General features: G+C 37.8%; 4 protein-coding genes and 1 long non-coding RNA gene across 9 annotated transcripts; 3 read left to right on the top strand and 2 right to left on the bottom strand.

Moving 5' to 3' along the window:
• The first annotated feature begins 138 nt into the window (after positions 1-138).
• On the top strand, positions 139-1632 carry AT1G16740 (Ribosomal protein L20). Its single transcript, NM_101535.3, has 2 exons — positions 139-475; positions 1273-1632. The coding sequence occupies exons 1-2, from the start codon at positions 290-292 to the stop codon at positions 1465-1467; spliced, it is 381 nt and encodes a 126-aa protein (NP_173118.1). The 5' UTR covers positions 139-289; the 3' UTR covers positions 1468-1632.
• AT1G16750 (GPI-anchored adhesin-like protein, putative (Protein of unknown function, DUF547)) lies at positions 1574-4451 on the bottom strand. 2 transcript variants are annotated; one of them, NM_101536.3, is made up of 11 exons: positions 4175-4451; positions 4045-4075; positions 3855-3941; positions 3648-3764; positions 3401-3550; positions 2834-3321; positions 2653-2752; positions 2513-2572; positions 2329-2421; positions 2130-2249; positions 1574-2049 (listed from the first exon to the last, which is right to left on the bottom strand). In NM_101536.3, the coding sequence occupies exons 1-11, from the start codon at positions 4204-4206 to the stop codon at positions 1738-1740; spliced, it is 1590 nt and encodes a 529-aa protein (NP_564005.2). In that variant the 5' UTR covers positions 4207-4451; the 3' UTR covers positions 1574-1737. The 2 variants fall into 2 exon arrangements, with proteins under 2 accessions (NP_564005.2, NP_001321519.1); NM_001332255.1 differs by having other exon boundaries at positions 1588-2049; positions 2130-2421; positions 4175-4387.
• Positions 4452-5849: 1398 nt separating this feature from the next.
• AT1G05263 lies at positions 5850-6071 on the bottom strand. Its single transcript, NR_138865.1, has one exon. It is a non-coding gene; the product is annotated as an other RNA (long non-coding RNA).
• A 635-nt stretch (positions 6072-6706) lies between these two features.
• On the top strand, positions 6707-10221 carry AT1G16760 (kinase with adenine nucleotide alpha hydrolases-like domain-containing protein; the record flags this gene model as incomplete). 2 transcript variants are annotated; one of them, NM_001332256.1, is made up of 11 exons in its annotated part: positions 6707-6928; positions 7059-7150; positions 7245-7366; positions 7466-7653; positions 7748-7802; positions 7881-8211; positions 8308-8409; positions 8492-8902; positions 9027-9779; positions 9862-9935; positions 10016-10221. In NM_001332256.1, the coding sequence occupies exons 1-10, from the start codon at positions 6751-6753 to the stop codon at positions 9916-9918; spliced, it is 2289 nt and encodes a 762-aa protein (NP_001323154.1). In that variant the 5' UTR covers positions 6707-6750. The 2 variants fall into 2 exon arrangements, with proteins under 2 accessions (NP_001323154.1, NP_173120.1); NM_101537.2 differs by lacking the exons at positions 9862-9935; positions 10016-10221 and having other exon boundaries at positions 6731-6928; positions 9027-9824.
• A 134-nt stretch (positions 10222-10355) lies between these two features.
• Positions 10356-11894, top strand: AT1G16770 (uncharacterized protein; the record flags this gene model as incomplete). Of its 3 annotated transcripts, NM_101538.2 has the most annotated exons (4): positions 10395-10470; positions 10562-10801; positions 10881-11031; positions 11098-11894. In NM_101538.2, the coding sequence occupies exons 1-4, from the start codon at positions 10417-10419 to the stop codon at positions 11625-11627; spliced, it is 975 nt and encodes a 324-aa protein (NP_173121.1). In that variant the 5' UTR covers positions 10395-10416. The 3 variants fall into 3 exon arrangements, with proteins under 3 accessions (NP_001077548.1, NP_173121.1, NP_001321384.1); NM_001084079.2 differs by having other exon boundaries at positions 10356-10801; NM_001332257.1 differs by having other exon boundaries at positions 10462-11031; positions 11098-11627.
• Positions 11895-11904: the final 10 nt, after the last annotated feature.

An 11904-nucleotide genomic window follows, 5' to 3' on the forward strand; every position in this document is an offset into this window, starting at 1 on the left:
CTTGTGACACGTGGTAATGACATGGCAACACGTGTCCTCTGTCGGGAGTTACTGGATGGGATAGTGGGCTTTGTTTAGTTTGTGATGTTATATAATAAAGGCCCAGTAGATGGAGAATTGGTTTTAATAATTGTGTGACCGGATTTGTCTACGACCCGACCCGATCGACCCGGAATTGAAACAGAAGGGGGATACACAGAGGCGGCGTTAGAAGAAGGAAATGGAGTTACAGTATTAGTGAGAGAAGGACGAAGAATAGATAGAGGAGGAAGAAGAATAAAGAGAAAAGATGAACAAGAAGGAGATCTTCAAGCTAGCGAAGGGTTTCAGAGGAAGAGCTAAGAATTGTATAAGAATTGCGAGGGAAAGAGTCGAGAAAGCTCTGCAGTACTCTTACAGAGATAGGCGCAACAAGAAACGTGAGATGAGAGGTCTCTGGATCGAGCGCATCAACGCCGGTTCTCGTCAGCACGGTGTACGTTTTCCCCCCAATATTGATTAGATTTTTGCCTATTTGCTTCCCGTCACTGCTAATTGCATTGATTCGATAAATCATGATTAGTTTATAAATAAAACTTCTGAGATATTGGTTGGTTTATTTTTGCAATCTATGATGAGTTTCTTTTAGGATGGAGCTTGGGATTTAGGGTTTTCTTTTGTTAAATTTGGGTGCTTGATTTCTCCAGAGTCTGTGGTTGCTAGTATAACAAGTTCTAGTTTGATGTTTCAAACAGAACTTGATGGATTACATTATAGTCTTAACTTTTTTGCTGTATTCTAGAGATTTTTCTTATGCAGTGGCACTCTATGTTTGCATCTACCTAGTGATAGAGTTAAAACTTGTTGGTTATAACTAGAAGCGAAAGAATTAGATTGAATAGTTGAATTAAAGTGCATTTTAGATTAGCTTATTTTCTTCAGATTTTACTGTTGTATCTTTGATCAATTTGGAGCTTTCCAATATCTGAGTTTGAGATATTTATCCAATGGAGATTTTGGATGTGAATGTTTAATTTGAAACTCAAATATGCTTAAAGAAGTGAATCATTTCGGATTGATTAGAGGAAAAACACATTTCATGTCAATAGTTTTGATCTAACTGAAACAATGATTACTTCCTAATTCAAGTAGAGAAACATATTTTTCTAACTCGGTTACCTCGTTTTAGCTTTGTAACAAGCTAAATATATGCTATTATAATACTCTGTTTCTTTTGAATAAGATGGAAATGACATGTTTGATTGGAATCCTAACATCTAAAACTTGAAACAGGTGAACTACGGGAACTTCATCCATGGACTGATGAAGGAGAACATCCAGCTGAACCGCAAAGTCCTCTCTGAGTTATCTATGCATGAACCTTACAGTTTCAAAGCACTTGTGGATGTCTCCCGCAAGTCGTTCCCTGGAAACAAGAACGTGGTCCAAGCATCTCGGAAAGTAGACATTTCATCCATCAATGCCTAGTTAGGACCAAGTTAGTTTAATCTTGTCCTTCTTATGAACACGGAATATTTAGTTATTTGTCAGAATAACATGTACCCCGGTGATATTACTATACTTTTGCAATTTGAGAGAATGTATTTCGTCTTCTTTATTTCGTTGAGCAGATCTAAATCCATTTATTTGTTTATTAGTTTGAGAAAATAAGATTGAATCACCTAAATAATCATAGATCTAAACCCTAGGATCGGAACAGTATTTGCTTTAATCACATCATTGTGAATCAATGCCTTGCTACGGAAGAAACAAATATCGGAACCGTGAATCAAAAGGAACTATGCCGCATTTGCTACTAGATGAACCCAGAAAACCCCACCATTGTCGCCTGTGAATACACTGCTCAACAAATGCAGCTTGGCGAGGAGGCAAATGACGAGAAATCCACAGAGCAACCTTGCAGTCATCGACAGATTTCTTGGCGAAACAGTGAAGCATTTGGGGCACAATCAACTTTCCCCTTGGGCTCACTCCCACTGACGCCTGGATATAATCTTTCTGAGCTTCTTCAAGTTCTTCTCCTACGTTCTCGGCTGAGTATATTCTCACCTGCAAGCAATTTCTGTGAGAAATTTGCAATATCGGTTCAAGAATCTGATGTAAAATGCAGATAGATATGGAAATATTACCGCAGGAGATGAGTGCATCCCGCAGCTGAGAGCAAATGACACTAGAGGTTCCGGTGTACTTATCCCCGCTTGTCTCTGTTCGTCTGATACTTTCAGCTTGAGAATGGAGAGAAGCAGAGCCTGAATATCCCGGTTTAGGTAAGAGTTATAGAGTAGAAAGTGAAGAGATTGCAGAAAATAAAGAAGGTGAGTTTAGTACAATTTGAGGACGATGCAGAGGAGGGCTCATCTTTAAAGTCATGTATTCGATCGTTGCTGCGTTGTATGAATGGCCACCAACTGTATAAGCAGCCTGATAGAATCTCCAAATCAGAGACTTATACTAACCTCTCTCCGAACCAAACCAAGAAGAGTTAAGTAGTTTTTTTGTGTGGAGATCAAACCTTTTGCATCAAGGAGAAGAGCTTTAAGTCAGTTTTTGGTACGCCGTAAGCCAAGTATGCCTGAATCAGACAATCAGGAAATTGTAAGTTTTGTTGTATCTGCAAATCTAAGTTTAGAGAAATTCCAAAGACTTTATTACATGCATGATCATGGCATTGTATATGTTGATCCAGAAGGCAAGCTTCTCGTTGTGGCTTAGTTCTGCTGGATTTACTCTGGCAAGTCTTTCAACGAGGTTCCTGTATTGAAAATACCACATAAGAGTTTGTCAAGTTCCAAGGACCATAACTTCAGAAGTTGCTTGAACTGTGTGTTAATACCTGAATCTCCATAACTCATCTGAAGCATATCCGAGCCTTTTCTCCTCAACAGACATTGAAGCCACTTCAGTTGCAGATCTGTAACTCCCGATGTCAGCCCAGCTCAGCTTTCCTTGGACTGTATAAAGATCAAACACATCGCTCTCTGTGGCTAAAACATCTGAGTTCTTCTGAATATCGATCCGTGGACTCTGTGCCCACCTGGAGATCCGTGAGTGTTCTGAAGGAGACCACCATGACGTTGATGATGATGGAGGATTCTCACGAGAAGAAACACTGGCAGTCTCTTGTGAGGATTTGGATCCTGCAGATGTCTCTCCTAGAGACACAAATATGTTTCTCATGCATCTGATCATCTCCTTGGATAGTTCATTAGCATTGTCAAAACTCTGCAAGGACTTTGCCACTTTGCTTCTAGGTTGTGCTTTGTGGTCTTTAGGGCGTAGACTTTCATTCTTTTCGGAAAGTCTAACCAAATCTAAAGCATTCTGGGAAACGATTTTATAGTCAGTGCCACTCGCAGCAGCAGACAAATATTAAACATACAGAAGAATGTAATTAACATACAGGTGGAGATAGAGAATGGGTGAGGTTGTACTCGGCAAGTTTTCTCTCGTTTCGTTCTTGAATCAGCAAGAAATGCAGAGACATGATCTCTTGTTCGAGCTTAGAGACCGTAGCTTCCATAGCTGCTATATTGGTGAGAAGTTCTTGAACCTGCAAACGGTTTGTTTTTAGGAACATTCGTAAGGTTCAAGCTTACATCTCTGAACATTGGCAAGCTTATAACTTGAGACAAATTGGAGAAACATACACTGCGAGGAAGAGAAGATGCGTGAGACAGCTCAATCTTATGGCTTTGATCAGAAGCTTTCAGCAAAAGAGCGCGCATTGCAGTCTCTTTCTGCAATTGATTTTTCAATCGCTTCACCTGTGTCAGACCAGAACTGAGTCTTGAGCTTTTTTAACAATTATTTACAGATTTATCTATATGGTTAAAAGAGAGGTGAGCGAAACTCACATCGTGCTCGAGCTCAAATCTGTAATGGTGGAATTTGCTGTTCTTGGGGGAATCACGACCGTTGAACTCTTTAGTAACATTCTTTGGCTATGATTTTCAGAGAAAACAGAGTTAGAAGAAAGTAAGTTTCAAGTGAATTGACAGCTTGAGTAACAAGTTAATGAAATATGCTTCATGGAGGAATCAGAACCTGTGAGTATATGGACAAAGAACCTCCTCCTCTGCATAACACAACAGTGACGAATTAGGAAGAAACAGAGAGGGTGAAGAATCAATAACCAGACAAGAAAAGAATCTGGAGAAAAGGAATGAAACATTACTGTTTAGATGTGAGCAGAGAGTCTCCAGACATTGTTGTATGATCGATGATTCTTGGACTTGTGGTCGGTTTCAAAACTTTGTCCGGATCTCTGCAGAGGTCAATAATGACTCAATAGAATGAGATTCAGACAAATAACCCTTGTGATCAGAGAAAGAAGAGAGAGAGAGAGAGAAAGAGAGAGAGCTGCTTGAGACATCTGTGAAGATGAGTTGAATGGGATCGGGTCCAAAGAGAGACTCAATAAATGCATGAGAAAATATTTAGCTATTTGTCACTTTCATCACAGACCCCCATTGCACGAGTTGTTCTACCCAAAAAAACAGAGTAAATATTAAAGCTTCAACCTTTATCTTCCCACAAAACTTTAAAACTACTCGAGTAAATTCAAAAGTTTTTGATTATTATTGTTAGGATTTTTTAAAAAGAAAAAAAAAATGATAATGATGTGTGTTTGATTGTTTGTTTTCACGTTATGGAAGTTGGGATATATAAAAAGGAGATAGCTTTTTTGATATAAATATCAGAAAATATGATTGATCTTGAAGGCTTAAAAGCCAAATAACATAAATGAGCAGCAATAAATGTTCTTACCAATTAAAGTAAAAAATATACAAATAAATATATAAAAAAGAATGGTAGCAAAGTTGAGGAATCTCCATAAAAGCACCTTCCCACTACATGTACTATAGTCCATAAACACAAATCAAGTTTACATTTTTATAGTTATATTATTGTCTCCAGTCGAAAAAAGAGAATGATCCCATTTGGAAACAGTTTTTTTCAGATAAGTGGAGCGAGCCAAAGTAATTATTCTGTGAATCCAAATATTAATTTAGTAGAAATTTGCAAGTCGCTCGTAACAAAAACGAAGCAGAAACTTCTTTAGAATATAGTATTAAGAAAAAAATGATAAACCAAAAGTATTTATCAAATGTCAGCGTAGAAATAAATGTTGTTTGTAAAGTGTATCCTTTTCTATCGAAATGCGAAAGTAACGAATGCGATTTTCTTTCTTTTCTACAGAAAATAAATGCCCGAGGAAAGAAAAAATATTAAGAGTGTTGTTAGAAGGCCTATCACGCGCCCTCGGCCATCTCACTTTCTAAATTATGCGAAAAAGCCCAATATTGTGGGTTATATAGTCCACAGGTTTTGGTCTCACGCGCTAAAACGCGCTACTGGTGCGACTGGGTTTGTTTCTTGTGGTCTCAAAGACAAAAGGAGCGTAAATTTATAATCTATGTTTACTGTTTAATGAAATAGAATTATATTTACTTCTTTAATTCATAATTTTGCAGGAAAAATAGTCATTATTGCCAATCGAAATTTTTATGATTGGAAAATGATCAAAAAGGGTATTTCTGAAATTCAACACACACACAAAAAAGGGAAAGCATCATTAAGATGAAAAAAAGACTGATCTAAGTGGTCCTTGGTTCTTTTTCAGTTTATTTATGAACTATTGTCGAAACATATAAAACCATAAATAAATTGATAAATGGTGTCAAATATGTAAAAGAAGTGATTTATCATTTACTTCTACATGAAAAAGTATAGAAGGTATTTGATGATCAATAAAAAAAAAAAAAAAGTATTTGTTGATCAATTAATGTTTTCTCTCTTCTCTCTTACTAAACTTTTTTTATGTCTTTGTGTTTTAACAAGAACCTAACCAAAGACTTGAGAGAATGAGAGATTAAGGTTCTCTTTGTGCTTGTGTTAAAGTGAGTGAGTGATACAAAGCATTAAAGAGAACAAAGAGATGATAAAGATGGTGCACCTCTAAAGTTTAAATAGAGGAAGAATCCCAAATGTCAACACTAACATCAATCATTAAATCACACAAAATACTTTCTTGGAGACAAAATTTCAAGATAGAGAGGATGACATCAAGTATTCATAGGACATAACATTATGAAGTAGCCTCCTGTGACCATCATACAAGAGTAGAAGAAGATAAATTTCTTGAAAAATACTAAGTTAGAACAACAAACCCGGTTTAAACCAATGAAACATTCAGGTCCGGCCCATATTACTCTATATATTCTGTTGAATATTCCTTACAAAAGTTCTTATAAATGATAATTTGAGGAACATCACATTTCTACTCATTATTTTCCTCAAAAATGGTCACCAATCAGAACCATTTGTTTTCTTTTTCTGATAAAGAAATTCATTTTTTTGTTGTTGCACCTTCCATTTTGAAAGGTATAGAAGAAGTAAAAAGAAATATGATTTCTTGTATCTTAGCTAGTTTAACACTCTTCTAGTTTCCACATATTTAATAGAATTTAGATAAATTTCTACCAAAAAGAAACTTATTAATATGTGTGGTTTGAGTTATGGCCTCCGAAATTAGAATTTCATCCAAATATGGAACCTTCAAATAGTATCCATCAGATAAAAAAGAAATTAGAAAATCTCTCACCCATTACATTATCTAACATTTAAGAAAATTTTCCTCCAAATACTTAACTAATGAAAAGTAAGGAAATTTCTCCATTTCTTTTATTATTCCTTTAGAAAAAAAAAAAAAAAAAAAAAAAAAAAGAAAGAAGAAGAAGAAGAACAACAATGTGGCTACCTAAAGCAGACGCGACAAAGAAAGGAACAAGAAATGGTTCGGTGGCGATTGCAATAGACAAAGACAAAAGTAGTCAAAATGCTATTAAATGGACATTGGAGAATCTTGCTACTCGTGGCCAGACTCTTGCTCTTATTCATGTCCTTCCCAAATCTCAATCTTCTTTAGGTTTGATATTACCCCACATTCTCAATGATTTTTTGCTCTTTAGTTTAACATATTTATTGCTTCCTTTTTGCGTAATGATTTTTGCGCAAAGTTTTCAGTTAGGTCTTTCGCTTTTGTGTGTTTCATGCAGACATTGAAGAAGGAATAACACATAAGCAGCAAATGGAGAAACAAACGAAAGATCTCTTTGTATCCTTCCACTGTTATTGCAGCCGCAAAGAGGTAATTATAATACCAAATTAAAATGAACTTAACTTTTGGTTAACTAGATATCAAAAGTTTTGAAGCTTTTTTTGTGTGGCATATCTGCATGCAGATTCATTGTCTGGACGTTGTGCTTGAAGACGTAGACAAAGTCAAAGCGATTGTTGAATATGTTACGGTCTCTGCGATTGAGAATTTAGTTCTTGGTGCTCCATCACGGAATAGCTTTATGAGGTAATAAAACTCATTAGGGTTTTCATTGATAGGTTGAGTGCGGAAGAAGTATTAACCAAAACTAGGGTTTCTTTTACAATTATGATCATTAATCAACAGGAGATTCAAAACGGATTTACCAACGAGTGTGTCAAAGGCAGCTCCAGATTTCTGCAATGTTTACGTCATTTCCAAAGGCAAAATCTCTTCCTTACGAAACGCCTCGCGTCTTGCTCCCTACCATCCATCAGTTCTCAGCGAAGTAGACGATCATGAAACTATTGCCATTGAGAGAAAACATAAAACAGGTCAGAGTTTTCATCTTGAGGGGAAATTTTGTTGCTTGCGGTTCAAGCATCTCAAACACATTCTTAACTCTTCCACCTCCCTTGTTTTCAACAGCTAACACACCGGCCTTGCCTAAGGGACGAAGATCGATTGATTCAGATGTTACCAGGTTTTCTTCAGTTAGCATTGAAAATTTCAGAATCTCTTACGTCTACAATTTCCTAAATCTTGGTTTTGATTTTTGTAGATTAGGGCTTCCGAAACCGCCACATGGACATATGAAATTAATGGGGGATTTTTCAGATTCAGAGTCCGAGTTCTCATTCATCAGTGCTTCTCAACAAGAATCATCCGACCTTTCCTTCATCAGCTCCGGAAGGCCGAGTGTAGACCGATCTTCCTTCACCTACGATTTACCAGAATCAGCAAGAACCTCAAGAATGTCAACGAGCTCAGAGCAGAGCATTGGGTCTCATAGATTAGGAATCAAGTTTACAGATTTGAGTTATCTCAATGGTTCTTCTTCGGTTTCTGATGAAAGTGGAAGAACTTCTTGTTCATTTTCATCTCAGAGCTTGGTATAAGTTGAAATTAAACCATGTTTCTTACTTATCGGTCTTAAATCCGATTTCTTTTTTCCGTTACACTCAATGAAAATGTTTGTTTTGTTGCAGAATGATGTAGAAGCTCAAATGAAGAGACTGCGTTTGGAGCTGAAACAAACTATGGATATGTATAGCTCAGCTTGCAGAGAAGCTTTAACCGCAAGGAACGAGGTAATTATTATATATATAGATATCTCCATGTTGTTCTTAATCTCAAGAGGTTGATTCATAAATTGGTTAAAATTTGGTTTAGGCGACAGAGCTGCAAAAGCTGAGGACAGAAGAGGAAAGACGATTGGAGGAACTAAAGATGACAGAGGAAACAGCAATGTCAATAGTGGAAAACGAGAGAGCAAAAGCGAAAACAGCCTTGGAAGCTGCTGAAGCTGCAAACAGGCTTGCTGAAGTGGAAGCAAAGAGACGGGTACACGCAGAGATGAAGGTATTGAAAGAAAGCGATTCATTTTCTCGACATAGCATTGTTCGATACAGAAAATATAGTGTTCAAGAGATCGAAGAAGGTACAGCAAACTTCGCAGAGTCAAGAAAAGTTGGAGAAGGAGGGTATGGGCCTGTGTTTAGAGGTCATCTTGATCACACAAGTGTTGCTGTTAAGGTTTTACGCCCTGATGCTGCTCAAGGAAGATCACAGTTTCACAAAGAGGTGACAAAATCACTTTCTTTACAAATTTTCTCCATTTACTCTGTTTTCACTATTGTTTACTTGTATTACAAGAAAAAGGTTGTTGAATGAAATGATTTGTAACTTGATGAGTTTTGACGATCAGGTTGAAGTACTAAGCTGCATAAGGCATCCAAACATGGTGCTTCTCTTAGGAGCTTGTCCAGAATACGGTATTCTCGTCTACGAATACATGGCCAGAGGAAGCTTAGATGATCGTCTTTTCAGACGCGGAAACACGCCGCCGATTTCATGGCAATTGCGTTTCAGAATCGCTGCTGAGATCGCTACGGGACTCTTGTTTCTCCACCAGACCAAACCAGAGCCAATTGTCCACAGAGACTTGAAGCCAGGAAACGTTCTTCTCGACCACAATTACGTCAGCAAGATTAGCGATGTCGGGCTTGCAAGACTCGTCCCCGCGGTAGCTGAAAACGTGACCCAGTACAGAGTAACATCAGCTGCAGGAACGTTTTGTTACATAGACCCAGAGTATCAACAAACCGGAATGTTGGGTGTGAAATCAGATGTTTATTCACTGGGAATCATGCTTTTGCAGCTTTTGACGGCAAAACAGCCGATGGGTTTGGCTTATTATGTGGAACAAGCGATAGAAGAAGGGACATTGAAAGATATGCTTGATCCTGCAGTACCAGATTGGCCATTAGAGGAAGCTTTGTCTCTTGCCAAGTTATCGCTACAATGTGCTGAGTTGAGAAGAAAAGATAGGCCTGATCTTGGTAAAGAAGTGATGCCTGAGCTTAGTAGACTTAGAGAGATTGGTGAAGAGAGTCTTGATTCTGTGTATTATGCTGGACAAGGACGATCTTCGCATCCTAGTCAAGTCTCTTATACATCGGTAAGAGTTTTTAATGGCAAGACATTGACATCAGATTGGATGTGATCTCTCTATGATGTTAATGTTTTTGTGGGTATTACAGGAAGGTAGGAGTGCTCCTTTAATATCGAATACAGGATCTTCTATATCAAACCCATAGTTTTGAGGAATCTGCGGGTAAGATACAACTATCTTGTTTCATCTTTAAGTACCAAGTTTATTGAGAAAAACACTCATGGTTAAGATTTGATTTGCAGGAGATAACTTGAGTAGAAAGCAAGCCAAGAGCAATTTATATAGAAAAAAATCAGTTGCTTATTTGAGCTGAAGAAGAAAGGTGGCTATGATTTATTAGAGAGAAGTCGGATTTGTGTATAAAAGTTTTGTATTTTCTGTTAAAGAAACAATATGTATATATACGAGGAAATATGAATTTCCAATGCACATTCTGTTGAAGAAAAAAGTGAAATTATATATTTTCTTAAGAATTTTAACATTTGACTAAGAATTACATGTTAGTCGACACGTAACTCACAGTAAAGAACAACGTGGGAACGTTCTGACGTTGTCATGTGTTAGACCAAAAAAACAAGTCTTTTATAAATTGGGTGTTAAAAAAGAGCAGTATTTTTCTTCAAGTTAGGAGAATTTTGCAACGATGGGACAAGGTAAAGAAGTTAAGACGAGACCAGATCCTCAAGTTGAGATTCAGGTTTTATTACATTACTCTGCTGTTCTTTGTTGATTATCCGAGTTGTAATCTCTCTGTTTCTTGATGAGCTAAGTCACTTGTTGTTAATCAGGAAAGAGGAGAAATATTCTTCTTTTATAGACCAAAGGTTAACAAAGAAGAAGCTCACAGTGTGGACGATGTTCAAAGGCTATACATAGTGATGCGTCCTGAGTCTGGTGAGAATCCCACCGAAGAGAAACAAGACCCTCTTTCAGGTAAAGAAGGCTCCGATAAAGATTCCGGTGACGGAGAGGCGAGTGGTAGCTCCTCCGGCGCCAAGAACCAAGGTGAAGGAGGACACGGCGTCGAGGTACGTAGAAGAAGAATTAAAAACACTACGGATTGAGCTCTTATTACAGGATTAATAATATGGGTCTTTTTTTTTGTAGAAAGTGAACATCGAGAAACAGCTTCTGCTACGATTCATTGTGATGGGTAAGAAAAGTCTTCCTGATCCGAGCAAGAAGTCGCAACCTTTTTGGGGTTTCGTGGAAATGGTGACGACCAATGTTGAAGATGTTAAAAATGCTCTCAAAGGAGGTAAGAATTTCGTGAATTGTAAAAGGATTTGGTGAATTTTGTGATATATATTTGTTTTCTTTGCAGAGGAGTATGAGACGAAGACTCGAGGACATAGACACAAACCTCCGGCGAGAGCTGTCGGAGAAGGAATATACAGAATTCTCCGACATAAACCTAATCCGACAAGAAAGCACCACACACATCTTGTCTACAAACTCGAATTCCCATCGGTTTCGCAGACCAGAGAACACGAGCCACAAGAGTCGCTGAACATTGAGCCAGAAGGATCCTTCTTGATCCAAATACGAAATCCAGAGCAAGGAGGAGGAGGTAGGTCAGGGTTTGGTGGGCTACAGAGAAAGAGAAAGGCCCAGTTTCCGGTCCATATTCAGGCTCATTTAGGTCATACCCGGTTTGGGCCAGCCGACCCACCTGATTTCCTGAATTATGAAGGATGTGAGTTGTTACTGATCTCTGCTTCCGACGATATAGAGGAAGAGTTAGGGATGGAGTTGGAGCCTGAGGGTGACGGTGAAGAATCGACATGCGATCTTTTGAAGACTTTCGGGGACGATGTTGAAGCTACTCCGTTGCTTCGTGGTACATGGGAGTAATAGCTGATGCTCACTAGTCACTAATATTCCTAGATGATAGCTACTAGCTAGTGTTTAAAGTATGGACGGCTTTAGGTGGTTATAGTTTGTCTTTCTCGGGTAAAATGGTGATGTGTTCTCTTGGTGTCAAGTTTTGTGTAAATCTGTATAACCAACCTTTTTGAAAAAATGACTCAAAAGTTTACTTTAAAATGTAAGATGTCACTGTGAAGTGCTCAGGATCATTGATTTAAGACCAACTACGATACTCTCTTTTCAGAGGAGAGGAAAAACATAT

This window comes from Arabidopsis thaliana (genome assembly GCF_000001735.4).
Source record: "Arabidopsis thaliana chromosome 1 sequence".
NCBI classification, from domain to species: domain Eukaryota; kingdom Viridiplantae; phylum Streptophyta; class Magnoliopsida; order Brassicales; family Brassicaceae; genus Arabidopsis; species Arabidopsis thaliana.

Bases quoted from the DNA above. Each gene is read 5' to 3' on its own strand.
- AT1G16740 (NM_101535.3), top strand. From the start codon at position 290: ATGAACAAGAAGGAGATCTTCAAGCTAGCGAAGGGTTTCAGAGGAAGA. The intron at 476-1,272 runs GTACGTTTTCCC...AACTTGAAACAG, and splicing joins CCGGTTCTCGTCAGCACGGT to GTGAACTACGGGAACTTCAT.
- AT1G16750 (NM_101536.3), bottom strand. From the start codon at position 4,206: ATGTCTGGAGACTCTCTGCTCACATCTAAACA. The intron at 3,322-3,400 runs GTATGTTAATTA...ATCGTTTCCCAG, and splicing joins CCCATTCTCTATCTCCACCT to AATGCTTTAGATTTGGTTAG. The intron at 2,753-2,833 runs GTATTAACACAC...TTTTCAATACAG, and splicing joins GATGAGTTATGGAGATTCAG to GAACCTCGTTGAAAGACTTG.